General features: G+C 39.5%; 1 protein-coding gene across 1 annotated transcript; it reads left to right on the top strand.

Moving 5' to 3' along the window:
• The first annotated feature begins 226 nt into the window (after positions 1 to 226).
• On the top strand, positions 227 to 14983 carry TDRD6 (tudor domain containing 6). The gene is made up of 5 exons (XM_058306831.2): positions 227 to 6378; positions 7706 to 7830; positions 9514 to 9603; positions 13580 to 13643; positions 14427 to 14983. The coding sequence occupies exons 1-5, from the start codon at positions 312 to 314 to the stop codon at positions 14468 to 14470; spliced, it is 6390 nt and encodes a 2129-aa protein (XP_058162814.1). The 5' UTR covers positions 227 to 311; the 3' UTR covers positions 14471 to 14983.
• Positions 14984 to 15267: the final 284 nt, after the last annotated feature.

Raw genomic sequence — 15267 nt, forward strand, 5'->3', positions numbered from 1 at the left:
CGGCCGGGCTCCCTTCCAGCCCCCTGGCAGGGCCTGCCCGCAGCCCGCGGCCGGAAGCGGGGCCGCCGGAAGCGGGAAATGCCTGAGCTGCAGCTCAACCGTGGGCAGTTGGTCGGGCCGCCGGCTCTTACCAGTCGTCGAATGTCAGGGAGGTCCGGCGTCCGGCTCGCGGGCTAGGGGGCCCTCCGCCACGCTGTCTTCCCACCGCCTCCGTGTTTTTGCGCTCGGTTGGGTCGCGCTTGGCTTCCTGAAGCGCCGGGGCTTCGCGGCCCTGACCGCTCGGTTACCCGCGTCGGCGGCGCGCCCGGGAGATGTGCTCGACAGCCGGGCTGCCGACGCCGGGGGCCTCGCTGGCCCTGCGGGTGTCCTTCATCGACGTGCACCCCGAGGTGATCCCGGTGCAGCTCTGGGGGCTGGTGGGCGAGCGGCGGGACGAGTACGTGCGGCTGGGCCGAGAGATCCAGGAGACGGCGGCCACGCGCGGGCCGTGGGCGCTGGGCGGCGCCTCCGCGTCCCCGGGCGAGCTGTGCCTGGTGCAGGTGGGGCTCATGTGGCACCGCTGCCGCGTCGTCAGCCGGCAGGCGCAGGACAGCCGCGTCTTCCTGCTGGACGAGGGCCGCACCATCACGGCGGGCGCGGGCTCGCTGGCGCCGGGGCGCAGCGAGTTCTTCCACCTGCCGTCGGAGGTGCTGGGCTGCGTGCTGGCGGGCCTGGTGCCGGCGGGCGGCGGCGGCGCGGGCGGGGGCGAGCCGCAGCATTGGCCGCCGGGCGCCGTGGACTTCCTTAGCAACCTGCAGGGCAAGGAGGTGCACGGGCGGGTGCTGGACGTGCTGCTCACGCATCGCCTGGTGCTTCTGGAGGTGCCGGCTTTGTTCCAGCAGATGCAGGAGCTCGGCCTGGCGCGGCAGGTGCCCGACAGCCTCTTCCGCTCGCTGCTCAAGCGCCACCTGTCGGCGGCCACGGCCGGCATGGGCCCCGGGGCCCCAGTTCTCCCGCGTGTCCCGCCCAAGCAAGAGCAGCCTGGCCTGGATTACTTCTTTCCCCAGCTGCAACTGGGCGTGACGGAACCCGTAGTGGTAACGCAAGTGTGCCATCCTCACCGCATTCACTGTCAGCTCCGGAGCCTCTCGCAGGAGATTCGACGCCTGTCCGAGAGCATGGCCCAGGTATACCAGGGTTCCACGGGGACAGGGGATGAGAAGTCCACCTGTGCTAGCCGGGAAGAGAGGGAGGAGAGCCCAGACAAACCGGGTTCTCCATGTGCATCCTGTGGATTGGACGGACATTGGTACAGGGCGCTCTTGCTTGAGACTTTTCGGCCGCAGCGCTGTGCCCAGGTGCTTCACATAGACTATGGAAGGAAGGAGTTAGTGAGTTGTAGTAGCCTTCGGTACTTGCTGCCTGAATATTTCCGAATGCCTGTGGTGACCTACCCTTGTGCTTTGTATGGACTCTGGGACGGTGGAAGAGGCTGGTCTCGGTCACAAGTCGGCGATCTGAAGGCACTGATACTGGGCCAGGCACTGAATGCAAAGATTGAATTTTATTGTTCTTTTGAGCATGTGTATTATGTCACCCTCTATGGAGAAGATGGGGTTAATCTTAACTGTGTGTTTGGAGTCCAGTCGTGTTGCTTGGCTGACAGATTCCTTCAGAGCCAGGGAATAGAGGAGGAGGAGGAGGAGGAGGAAGAAGAACCAGAAACAGCTCTTCAGTGGCAGTCTCCTGCTGAAGAGCTGGATGAAGAGATTTCACTGCCAACCTTAAGGTCTATCAGGCTAAAGATTAATGCCTTTTATGATGCTCAGGTAGAGTTTGTTAAAAGTCCTTCAGAATTTTGGATTAGGTTGAGGAAACACAACGGCACCTTCAATAAACTGTTGAGGAGAATGTGCAGTTTCTATTCCTCAGCCAGTAAGCTGGATGGTGTAGTTTTGAAACCTGAACCTGATGATCTTTGCTGTGTCAAATGGAAAGATAATGGCTATTATCGGGCCATAGTCACCAGATTGGATGACAAAAGTGTGGATGTCTTCTTAGTTGACCGAGGCAATTCAGAAAATGTGGACTGGTATGACGTTAGGATGCTGCTTCCTCAGTTTAGGCAGCTACCAATATTGGCTCTGAGATGCACCTTAGCTGATATTTGGCCTTTGGGAAAAAGTTGGAGCCAGGAGGCAATTTCCTTTTTTAAAAAGACTGTGCTCCACAAAGAATTAGTTATCCATGTTCTTGATAAGAAGGATCATCAATATGTTATTGAGATTCTTGATGAATCAAGAACAGCAGAAGAAAACATCAGTAAGGTAATTGCACAAGCTGGATATGCCAAGTATCAGGAATTTGAAACAAAGGAGACTATCCCCATAAGTGCCCACTCCCCGGGGCATGTTTCAAACCATTTTACTGCAGAGAATAATAAAATACTTTCTGCCAAGAAAGTAGAAGAACAGAAAACCAAGAGAGACATTAAAACAGCCTCTGTCTTAGAAGCTTTGAGTGACACAACATTTGTTACAAATATTTTACCTGGACTAGTTGTGCAGGAAAAAGAGGAAAAAAAATCTGTTTATTCTTATCTTACACAGAATTTCTTGGAAACTAAGCCAGGCTCTACTTGTAAAGGAAGGTTAGAAGTTGGGAGTACAGTAGAAGTCAAAGTATCTTATGTTGAAAACCCTGGCTGTTTCTGGTGCCAACTGATCAGGAACATACAAGCATTTAGAACTCTAATGTGTAATATTCAAGACTATTGCAAAAATTCAGCAACTCCTTTTCAGGGTACAACCCCTGCTTGTTTGGCAAAACGAACAGTAGATGGAAAATGGTCCAGGGCTTTGATTACTGGGGCACAATTTGCAGAGTATGTCGAAGTAACATTTGTAGATTATGGAGACAAAGATTTGATATCAGTGAAGAATATTTATTCAATTAGTGAAGAATTTCTCGAGGTTAAGGCCCAGGCTTTTAGGTGTAGTCTTTACAATTTAATTCAACCAACGGGTCAGAATCCCTTTGCTTGGGATGAAAAGGCAACACAAGCTTTTAGTGAATTTGTAGATAATGCATGGGAACACAACCTAGAATTAAAATGCACAATATTTGCTTTGGCATCAATAGGCGATGAAGAATTGTTTAATGTTGTGGATTTGCTAACACCCTTTCAGAGTGCCTGCCATTTTTTGGTAGAAAAGAGACTTGCAAGGCCAGTAGAATTTCAGAAGCCACTTGAGCCATCTGTTCGGCTACATTCCTTTTACTATTCTACACATGATATGAAAATTGGAAGTGAAGAGTCAGTGTATGTAACACATGTTGATGACCCTTGGACATTTTATTGCCAGTTGGCTAGAAATGCAAGCATTTTGGAACAGTTGTCATGTAATATTGCACAATTAAGTAAAGTATTGATGAATTTAAAAACGTTTCCCTTGATCCCTGGAACTTTGTGCCTTGCCAAATATACTGATGGAAACTGGTACAGGGGGATAGTAATAGAAAAAGAACCAAACAGAGTCTTCTTTGTGGATTTTGGGGATGTTTACGTAGTAAAAAATGATCTACTTCCAATACCTAGTGATGCATATGATGTCTTGCTTTTGCCCATGCAAGCTGTTAAATGTTCATTATCTGATATTCCTACTCATATACCGGAAGAAGTCACAGCATGGTTTCAGGAGACAATTTTAGATAAGTCATTGAAGGCCTTGGTTGTTTCAAAAGATCCAGATGGACGGCTGATTATAGAACTATATGATGAAAGCAGTCAAATTAATGCTAGTATTAATGAGAAGTTAGGGTTACTTGGTTACAAAGGTGGGGCAAGAAAAAAAGAAAGTAAGGCAATTCTCTCTACAACTGAAACTCCTGAAGGAAAAAAAGAAGTTATGAACTTGTCACCTACAGAGTATTTAAGTAAACCAGTGGAGAACAAATTAAACAATACAGAGGTCTTGGGAGAATCATGCAAATCTAAGATTACCTCAGCATGTAAGGAATCCCAACTTTTACGAACTTCAACAAAGACAAACTTAGCCACTCAATATCAGGACCCTGTGGAAAATAAAAATAACAAAATTTCTCCATTAACAGAAATGGAAGATGTTTTCACTGAGCCACCTTTGAAAGCCACAAAACTTGAAATCACAGTTTCAGAGAGGAAAAGAGAACATAACAAAGATTTGCCTCTTAAATTCTGTGAATTCCCTCAGAAGACTATAATGCCTGGCTTTAAAACAACTGTATATGTTTCTCACATAAATGACCCTTCAGACTTTTATGTTCAACTAATGGAAGATGAAGCTGAAATTAGTTGTCTTTCAGAGAGATTAAACGATGTTAGAACAAGGCCTAAATCCTATGCAGGTCCATCTTTGCAAAGAGGAGATGTGATATGTGCCATTTTTCCAGAAGACAGTTTATGGTATCGTGCTGTGGTCAAGGAGCCACAATCGAATGACTTTCTCTCTGTACAGTTTATAGATTATGGCAATGTTTCTGTTGTCCATACTGACAAAATAGGTAAGCTTGACCTAATTAATGCGCTACTGCCAGGGTTGTGCATTCATTGTTCATTAAGGGGACTTTGGGTTCCTGAGATTATAAACTGTAAGGAAATGATGCATTACTTTTCCCAAAGGACAGATGAGACTCAAATAAGATGTGAATTTGTTAAATTTCAAGACAAATGGGAAGTTATTCTTGCTGATGAACATGGGATCATAGCAGAAGATATGATTAGCAGGTATGATTTCAGAGAAAAATCTCAAATAGAGCTTTCTACCCAAATAATTAAAGGAACCTGTTCAAAGTCTGCTGACAAAGAAGTCATTGACACTTCAGTGTTTCTTAACTGGTATGATCCCAAAATGAAGATGGTAAGCGCTTATGCCACTGTGATAGATGGACCAGAATATTTTTGGTGTCAGTTTGCTGATACCGAGAAACTTCAATGTTTAGAAGTGGAAGTACAAACTGCTGGAGAACAAGTAACAGATGGGAGAAGTTGTATCCCATGTCCTTATATTGGAGATCCATGCATAGTGAGATATAGAGAAGATGGACACTATTATAGGGCACTTATCACTAATATTTGTGAAGATTTTCTTGTTTCTGTCAGGCTTGTGGACTTTGGAAACATTGAAGACTGTGTGGACCCAGAAGCTCTCTGGAGTATTCCTTCTGAACTTCTATTGGTTCCCATGCAAGCCTTTCCATGTTGCCTGTCAGGATTTAATATTTCAGAAGGTGTGTGCCCTCCAGAGGGAAATGACTACTTTTATGAAATAGTAACAGAAGATGTGTTGGAAGTAACAATATTAGACATCAAAAGGGATGTTTGTGATATTCCTTTAGCCATTGTTGACTTGAAAAGCAAAGGTGAAAGTATTAATGAAAAAATGAGGAAATATTTTGGTATTCCTAACAGTGATCTGCTCCGTGAAAGAAATGGTCTGGAGATGGCCCTTAGGTCCCCCAGTCCTGATGTTGGACTTAAGATACAAAGTAACAAAACTGTACAAAATAAAACACTTTTTGTGGAATCACAAGCAGAAGAGCTCTCTGAAGGAATTGAAAAAGATTTAAACATTGAAACCAAAATAAGTAAATTCTATGACCCTGAAACTGATAACATATTTGAAAACCCATGCAAAGATAAAGTTGATACTGAGATACTACATGGTAAAGTAGACTGTGATTTGATTGACAAAGCAACATTTGATGATAAGTATCTAATTCCAGGATTTAATACATCATTACCACCTGCTAATGAAACAAAGGAGATATTAGAACTGAAACCACATGCGAATGAAACTAAGGAGATATTAGAACTGAATTCACTTGAGGTCCCACTTTCTCCTGATGATGAATCAAAAGAATTTTTAGAACTAGAATCCACTGAATTACAGCTTTCTCTAGTTGGGGATGAAGGAAAAGAAGAGCCAGGCCTGGTGCCACCTATTGTGCTACTCTCCCAAAGCTGTGATACAAAGGCCACCCTGGAACCATTTACAGTGCAGCTTCCACTCAACTGTGAAGTCGAGAAACAGCCAGAACTAGAACTACCTACAGCTCAGCTGTCACTGGATGACAAAGTAAATCCTTTGTCTTTAACAGTTAGTCAGAAAGCCCAGGAATCCAAGTGCTCTGAGGACACCAGAAAGTCAAGTTGTATGGAGTGTTTTGATGACCAACACACAATACCATTGCTCCTACATGGAAACAATTGTGGTCCCCAAATGCAGACTGAAATGAATGTACATAAAGAAGAATTTACAGAATATAAAAGGGCTGCCATATCATCGACCCCTTCGTTCTCTGAAGAAGAATCTAAGGATGCAAGGAAACACAATAATGCCTTACCAGATCATGTCTCAGGTATGCGATTTTTTCTCTCACTTTTATTTAGGTTTAGCCTAGTGTCTTTCAAAAATACCTATTTGTCTTAAAATATTTCTTATGTGATTTTTAAATTAGTTTTCTTGGGGAAAGATTAAATCAAATAAGATCTGGATTTTATGAAGAGAGTTTTAAGCACAGGGAAAAGATATTCTGAAGTCAATGTAAAATAAAACTTTGAATGCTGAATTATTAATTTTGTATTTAAAAATAGAATGATTCAACTCTAAGGCTCCAAAAGATCATCATATTTAAAATGTAAATTAATCACCTTTAAAATGAAGAGGTTATTTTTTTTTTGTAAGTTAAAACAAGTGTTTCCTTGCCAAGCATTACTGTGAGCACAAATTTTAAATAGGGATTATTTTAACAGATTTTTCAAATTTGTTTTATTTCATGCATTTTTCTTGCCATTCATTGAGAAACTCTTAAGGGGGGAGGGGGACTTGGGGAGCTTGCATTAGCCAAAAAAAGTTAATAGCAAGGAGGAAAGCTTCAAAAACATGCATTATCATTAACTTTATGTTATTCCTACTACTATTTTCTTTGTTTCTTAAAATAGATTTAGAAGTTACATTAAATAGCCAACTTACTGTTTTTAAAATAATCAATATTAGACTTTTTAAGTGTCAGTTTTTATATTATTAAATTTGAACCATTGTACAAAATACAGAAAAGCAATAGAATAAGGAGAATGAAAATGATCATAATCCTAGCACCAGGAAATGACCACTGTTAACACTGTGGCATACTTCCTTCACGTTGCCTTTCTCCACTCTGTATATGTCTGTCTATATGTAATTTTTAAAACTAAGTGGAAATGATACTCTTGTACAGTATTAAATCCTGCATGTCAATCCCATTTCAAAATATTTTAGTTGCCACATTTTCGTAATAAAGAATAGTTTTGTGATAAGACTATCTGCCCACTTACTCTCCTTTTTCAATATAATATCTTCATTATAGGAATGGCTGTTAGAACTATAGACCACACCACTTGTAGTAACAGTCCCAGCTTTAAGTAGTGATTTTCAGTGTTAGAAACAGGTTTACATCCTCATAATGGTGGTGTTTTTTATTTTAAGGAAGTGGTAAGGGATTATATGGTGAGAGGGGGCACTAGACAGATTTAAAATGAGGAGGAAAGGGGACATATTTAGAACATATATCGGTGTATTAATTACATGAACTTGGTTACACAGGAATAGTAAATGCAGATTAGTAAAATGATTTGCTTGTGTATCTAGCATTAAGGGATAATTAAGAGGTATACATTCTGGAGTCATCACACTATTCCATTTAACAGTTCAACTAGAGAACGCCTATACTCTGAAAGGATTTGCTGTTGGTTCCAAATGTGTCATGTGGTCAGGTCTAAGAAACACGTGGTCTAAGTGTGAGATTTTGGAAATAGCTGAAGAAGGCACAAGGGTAAGTGAAGTTTACATACTTTATCTCAAAACATGCTTGCAGACTGTTGAGAAATTTTTACCAAACTCTTTTAGACCAGAGGATACAATCAAACAGATACTTATCTGTTCATTCTCCTAGGTAATTTGATATAGTACAAACATCCATTTTAAAAGTTCATGTATAAGCACACTAACAATAAATATTATCCGGCTCTTTCATCCCCTTTACCCCTGAAATCCCGTCGTCACCAAGTCCCACCCTTTACACTTTTTATCTTAGTTAAAACATTTTTCCCTTAATCCCCTTCTTTAGTTGAGTCCCTCATTTCACAACTGGATTATTCTGATCATGTTATTTCGTTTACTTCCTCAAGTCTTCCTTCAATTGATTCCCCATACTTCCAGTGTTAAGTTTGTCACATGCAAATCTGACTACATCCTGCCTGTGTGTAAAACTTTTCAGAGACTTCCAGTTGGTTGTGTTTCTCCTGTAATTTGAAAACCACCTGCATCAGAATCACCTGGTGTGTTTCTTTTTTTCTTTTTAAAGATTTATTATTTTATTTATTTCTCTCCCCTTCCCCGCATTGTCTGTTGTCCATTCGCTGTATGTTCTTCTGTGTCCACTTGCATTCTTGTTCAGGGCACTGGGAATCTGTGCTTTTTTGTTGTGTCATCTTGCTGCTTCAGCTCTCCATGTGTGCAGCGCCACTCCTGGGCAGGCTGTACTTTTTTTGCATGTGGCAGCTCTCCTTGCAGGGTGTACTCCTTGCACATGGGGCAACCCTATGCAGGGGACACCCTTGTGTGGCACAGCACTCCTTGCATGCACCAGCACTGCGCATGCACCAGCTCACCACATGGGTCAGGAGGCCCTGGGTTTGACCCCCCATATGGAAGGCAGATGCTCTTATCAGTTGAGCCAAATCTGCTTCCCTGGTGTGTTTCTTAAATTGCAGACTTTTGGCCCTCACCCTGATGTGCTGAATCTGAATTTCTGGGGTAGCATCCAAGAATATACATTCTTATGCCATTAAAATTTGAGACCTTCTGGTTTGCAATATAAAAATTATACTCATTTACATTATATAGGAGGTCCTCTAGGATTAAGCCTTCATGTACTTCTCTTATTCTATTCTGTTTTGTACTTTATATTAGACATCAAACTGTTTGAGTCCTCTTATAAATACCATTTTTCTTGGCTGCTTCCATGCCTTTAATAATGTAATTCAATCCCATTCCCAAACTGGATAATTCCCACTTACCTTTAAAGTTTTAGTTCAGCGCTTGCCTCTTCCAGGAAGCGTTTACTGACATTATTTTCTAAATCTCCCCATCTCTGCCCCCCTGAGCCCCACCAACAAAAGCATTGCACCTCTATTATATTCCTAGACCTTGTCCTACAGAAGCATGTACTTACTACATTGTAATTATCTACTTGGAGGTCTTTTTCTCCACTAGATTTTAATTTCTTGAGGTACGATCTATATTTTATCCATCTTTGATCTCCAGATACTCAGTGTGTTTGCCGAACTAAAGTACCATTGAGTTGAAACATAAGACTGAAGTGTAATAAAGTCGTTTTCCTTACCTTTTAAAAGTATTTCATTTTAAAAAGTATTTCTATGGAACGTAAATCAGTTGCAGGTTTTGCAACCTGCCAATTTTTATTACAGTTTCTGTTTTCTGTTTTCTCTGGTAGGTTTTGAACCTTTCGAATGGCATGGAGGAGTTGGTAAACCCTGAAAATGTCTGGAACGGCATACCCAAATTGGATAAGAGTCCATCTGAGGTATGGAATCAAATAATTAGTTAATAATGAGAGCATTGTCCTTTTTGAAAGGTGACTTAACTATTTCCAAAGTCCTTGTGTCAAGGAAAAGCTAGAAAAAATTAAGAGTATTGTAACAACAATAATGAAGAGCAATTAAAAAAAAAAACAAAAACAGAGGTTTCTGGATTTACACTGAGAAAATTTGTTATTCATGTTTTACTACTTGATTTTCACTTTAGGATTTAAAAACTGAAAATTGGTGTTGATTTTTTTTTATATATTTTTTTATTTTTTAAAAGGTACTTAGATTATACAAAATGTTACATAAAAAATTACAAGGGATTCCCATATGCCCCACGCTCCACACCTCCCACCCTTTCCCACATTAACAACTTCTTTCATTATGTGTGGTGCATTCATTGCGATTGATGAACACATTTGTAGCATTGCTACTAAGCATGAATTATAGTTTACATTGTGGTTTACACTCTCTCCCACTCAATTCTGTAGCATAAGACAGGATATATAATGACCTGTATCTGTCATTGCAATGTCATTTGGGACAATTCCATGTCCCAAAAATGCCCCCATATTACACCTCTTTTTCCCTCTCCCTGCCTTCAGCACCTCCGGTGCTCACTGTCTGCACATCAATGATATAATTTCTTCCATTGCTAGAATATCAGTAAGTCTAGAGTAGAATACCATTAAGTCCGCTCTAGTTCATATTTTATTCCCCAATCCTGAGGATTCTGGGATGGTGATGCCCATTCCACCTCTAATTGAGAGGGGACCTTGATCCCATACAGCTGATAAAAATATATATGTTTCTTGCAGACAATCTGGGAAACATGGCAGAGTTAAAAAGGAGAAAGTAACAATCACCTGTAAAACACCCATTCTGAGACAAACAGGATTAGCAGTTTGTTTATTCTTTTGTAATTTTTCTTATTTATATGAAATATATCATCTCTATATTATGGACATAGTTGACTTCATTTTGCGTACTGTTACTGTTTCGTATTCTGTGTTCTTCGTTTAACACTATATGGTCAATTTCATAGGACAGTATATTGTGTCTGGGCATTTGAGTTTATGCTGTTGGGTGTTTCCTGAATTTCTTGCTTTAAAATATTTGTTTGATAGTTCCAAAATCTGGTCATCTCAAGGTTTGTATCTGCAAATTGTCTTTTTTCTTGAGAAATGGTTTGATTTTCCTGGTTCTTTTTATGTCAAGTAATTTTAGATTGTATCATGACATTTTCAATATTATGTTGTAATACTTTGTTAAAATCCTCTGGATAATGCTGAAATTTTTGTTTTAGCAGATGATCAACCTGGTTAAGTTCATATCACAAGTTCTGTCTGTCTTTCTTTGGTTGGTGGTTTCAAAGTTGATTTAGTTTTCAAAACTTTTGATATGTTCTTTGGGTCTGCCCAGTACATGAGCCACCCAGTGTGTAGTGTGGGATTTGGACAGTGTTTCAGTTTCTTAGACTGTCCCAGCAAATACCATTGAAATGAGTTGGTTTAAACAATGGGAATTTATTAGCTAACAGTCTTGAAGCTAGGAAAATGTCCAAATCAAGGCGTCATCAAGGCCTGCTGGAGATCCTTGGCTCCTCTGCCACATGGCAAAGCTCTTGGTGGCAACTGCTGGTCTCTTCCTTCTCTTCTGGGTTCCATTTCAGCTTCTTCCTTCCTGAGACTTTTTCATTCTGTTTGAATTTCATTCTTTCATAAGTGACTCCAATAATAGGATTGAGACCCATTCTGAATGAGGTCGGACACACCTTAACTGAAGTAGTCTCATCAAAAGGTCCTACTTGCAGTGGGTCCACACTCACAAGAATGTATTACATTTAAGAACATGTTTTTCTGGGGTTACATCTAGCTTCAAACCACCACATGTAGTGTTTTTATTATGTTTCAGTGGTCACTTCTTTTGTTATGTTCTACATATGCATTAACTCAAAATGACCCTGGGACTCATCAGTTCCTATACACTATTAGAGGTTCAAATTTTTTCTTTCCTATCTGACATTTCCTTCACACTTTCTGGATCCAAGAGTCTTCTTTTTCCAGATTTCAGGGACCGCTTTTTTTCAGTTTCTCTGGCTAGAGAGCAAATTTCTCTCATTTCCCTCTGTGCTGTCCTGCACAGAGCCTGCCTTTGGGGTGAAGCAGATAGAGAAGAGAGAAAAAATGATGGGAATTTTCCCCAGCATTCTCATCAGATAATAGAAGTCCTAGTTCCATTGGCCAGAGAGACAGGTCTTCTGGATTTGTGGGTGCCAGCACTGCCACTGCTGCCCTCAGGCACTGACCAGGGCTGCCCTCAGGGTGGAGCCAGAAGAAAATAGAAAGGATAAAAACAAAAAAGAAATGGATTTCCCACCACATTCCCCTCCCCCTAAACATACACGGGCCCCTTTTCTTGATCCTCTGGCTAGAAACAGAGAATTTCTTCCAGAATTTTGGCTGTCCATCCCAGCTGTGCAGTTCTGCAGTTTGGCCTACCTTTGGGTCAAACCCAGAATCAAAGGAGTAAAAAAAGGAAAACTTAGGAAACTCAACCCTGTTATGGGTTGTTATTCAAAGTTTACTTTGGTCCTCAATCTGTTTCTTTTTACTTTTCTGTGTCCTCAGGCCATTGCTTTTTGTATTCTATCCAGAATTTTTAGTTTTAATCAGTGTAAGAGAAAGGCTGTAGTCAGCTTACTCCATCCTGAACAGCACCAGAAGACCATAAACAATTCTCGATAGCCACATAATATTGTGTGGCATTAATTCGCCATAATTTAAACCAGTTATCATAGTGTTGGACATTTAGGTCATCTGAAATTTTTCAGTGCTGAAAAGATTGAACGTTTCTCTTCACCTTTTTATATTAACTCCTTTTGTTTGCTTTTCAAAAATAATAGCCTGCTTCACTTTTATAGCATCAATAATTATGGCCATTTTCTTTTACGTTCTTTTCCATCCATGAACTTTAAAGTGTTCCCAGTCAAGTACATACATACATACATACACACACTCACACACATAAACTACCACACCTGCCAAATGGGAGAGACCCTTTTAGTACTATTTAAAGTAGCCATAAAAATAATAACAGTCACAACTACCTTTGGCTTTAACTAAGCCAGTTAACAAGTCTGTAGAAACTTCTTATGTGTAAGGCTTTAGCATTTTTGGTTTGGTTATTAACGGGATTTAAATTACCCTTTTCTCAAATCTGAGCAAGCTTTTAGATAAGGATTCCTATCTGCAAATGAGCTAGTTTCCTTAAGGTGTGAATTTTGTGAAGTACTAAATTATGCCTGACTTTTTTGCCATGTCAAGTCACTAAGATCTGGGAGTGTTTCTGATACATATGTATTTTTTAACTTTTATTTTGGTTCCACTTATACAACACAAAATGTTCCATTTTAATCACTGTACAATTCAGTGACAGCAACATTGTGCCACCATCACTACTATCCATCACCAAACTGATTACGTTTTAGAATATTTTTCTTCAGCTGAGCTATTTCATTTCACCATACGTATGTCTTAATAATCCCTGTATCCCATCAAGCATGCACATAATGCTATAGTTATTGAAAAGCATGCAGGAGAAATATCCCCCTCATTAATAAAACACCTGTGGCTTACCATGGATCATATGTTTGAATAGCAGCCCCGTGAACAATGATGTTCCTCCTACCTGAACCAAACACCATAGTTGTCAGGGTTTGGGAATAAAAAATTGGGTAAAGAGTATTTTACTTTGTGGAATGCCCCAGGAGAGATATTCCAGAGAAATGAGTATTTGCAGAATGAAAAATATCCATGAGATGATTCCTTACTAAAAAAAAATCTAATGGTCATCATTTTAATAGAAAACCTTTTGTTGTTTGACTTTTTCCTGATGTATCTGTGGTCCTTTTTCTGGTTTTGTTTTGTAATTATAATAATGAATTGGTAGTAATCTAAAGATTTCTTTCGTTAGGCTATATTCCAAACAGTGGGAAAAGATCTTTACTTCATGTCATCAGATGATACTTCAATAAAAGGTAACTTGTGTTTTTAAAACAAAATGCCAATATCACCCAGAATTGCCAAATCTTAAAGATACTGTTACCCTAATGTCCTGAATAAAAATGATTTATCCATTTCCTTGGAAGTTAGTAGTAGGAAAAAAAATAAACTTTAGCTAAATCTGTTAAATGTGCTTATGGTGATAAATAACCAAGAAGATGATTTCTTGAAATGTCATAAGAAATGTATTGTTTGAATTAATCTTGAAAGTAAAATTGTGAGTCTGATAAGTGCATATATTAAAGGATTCTCATAGTGTTAATTAGCTCACATATTCTAATCTATGTGTGTTAAATCTCTTGGAACTTCTTTCTGGATTTTTAATTCACCTATATGATAAGATTAAATTTGTTGAAATTTAATAGAAATATCAGTTATTGCATGATCTTGTTCATTAGTACCCTGGTTCTTAGCATTGAGGCACATTGAGAATGATACCAACTTTCGGTGGTTTTAGTATTATGCGAAAAGTACATGCTAATCAAAAAGAAGTTAGTTGGTATCAGCCTTGTTAACATTACTCTACTAAAATTGAAACTATGCTAATTTCATAATCTTTTAGGGAAACTTTTCATAATAGGTGCAGTTTGAGAACCAAAATATTAAAAATTCATTAATTCTGTAGGAATAATTCCCCATAGCAATTGAATACCTAACCCTCCCTTTTATTAAAAGACATTAAATGTGTTGTAGTATCCACATAAAGAATTTTGTTTTTGTGTTTCTTTTCTCAACTTGAGATTTTTCTCTTGTTTTAGAAAAGGGATCTGGAGATGATGCAGATTTAACTGGGGATCCATAGATGCGGCCAGTCAGAAGCTGCTCTTAAACAAGTGGCATCTTGCCCTGATCAGTGAAGTATTTGAGAAAATCGTGAGCATGTAACAACAAGAAGCTATCATTTTCGAAAACTATCTGCCTAAAGCTCAATAGGTCTCAGTTTAACAGTGTAGTATATTCATTTTGGTATGGTGGTATATAGAGATCTCAGCTCTTTCCTCTCCTTTTAAATAACTTACGTCTCTAATCAGTGGAGAGGATTTATTTTCTAAAACAATTTGCTAACACATTCTTTTCACATTTCAAAAAATTGTTTTGGTAGCTTTTGGATATAGTGTTTAAATTAAAATGGAAAAACATAGGTTTATGACAGGTTTATAATGTTACTTAAGAGGATGGCTTTGTTAGCAGTTAAGTCCTTCAGAATTTTTGTTTTTGAAGCATTTCCTTGTCTAATTAAATGTAATATTTCTGTTTGAATTTGGAAATATTCTAACGTGACAGAAGATTTGAATAAAGTTTACCCTAAAAGGTACGGTAGTCTCATTTCATTTAAAAGGAAATATTTGTCCTTGAATGGTTCCCTCTCTCTATAATGGGGGATGTATAGTAATATTAAATATTAGATGTTACATGTTAGGCATTCAGCTAGTACTTTAAATTCAGTCTCATTTAATCTCAACTCAGACATAGATATTAATATTATCCATATTTTATAGGTGAGAAAATTTGAAGTTTAGAGTTGAATAACTTGCCCCACATCATAGCTAGTGATTCTACATTCTTGATCAAACTCAGATCCATCTAACTTCAAAGCCC

Source organism: Dasypus novemcinctus, chromosome 11, assembly GCF_030445035.2.
Source record: "Dasypus novemcinctus isolate mDasNov1 chromosome 11, mDasNov1.1.hap2, whole genome shotgun sequence".
In the NCBI taxonomy this organism is placed as follows: Eukaryota; Metazoa; Chordata; class Mammalia; order Cingulata; family Dasypodidae; genus Dasypus; species Dasypus novemcinctus.

Excerpts from the sequence above, each read along its gene's own strand:
- TDRD6 (XM_058306831.2), top strand. The coding sequence starts at position 312 with ATGTGCTCGACAGCCGGGCTGCCGACGCCGGGGGCCTCGCTGGCCCTG. Across the intron at positions 7,831-9,513 it reads TAGCTGAAGAAGGCACAAGG|GTTTTGAACCTTTCGAATGG; the intron begins GTAAGTGAAGTT and ends TTTCTCTGGTAG. Across the intron at positions 9,604-13,579 it reads TGGATAAGAGTCCATCTGAG|GCTATATTCCAAACAGTGGG; the intron begins GTATGGAATCAA and ends TTCTTTCGTTAG.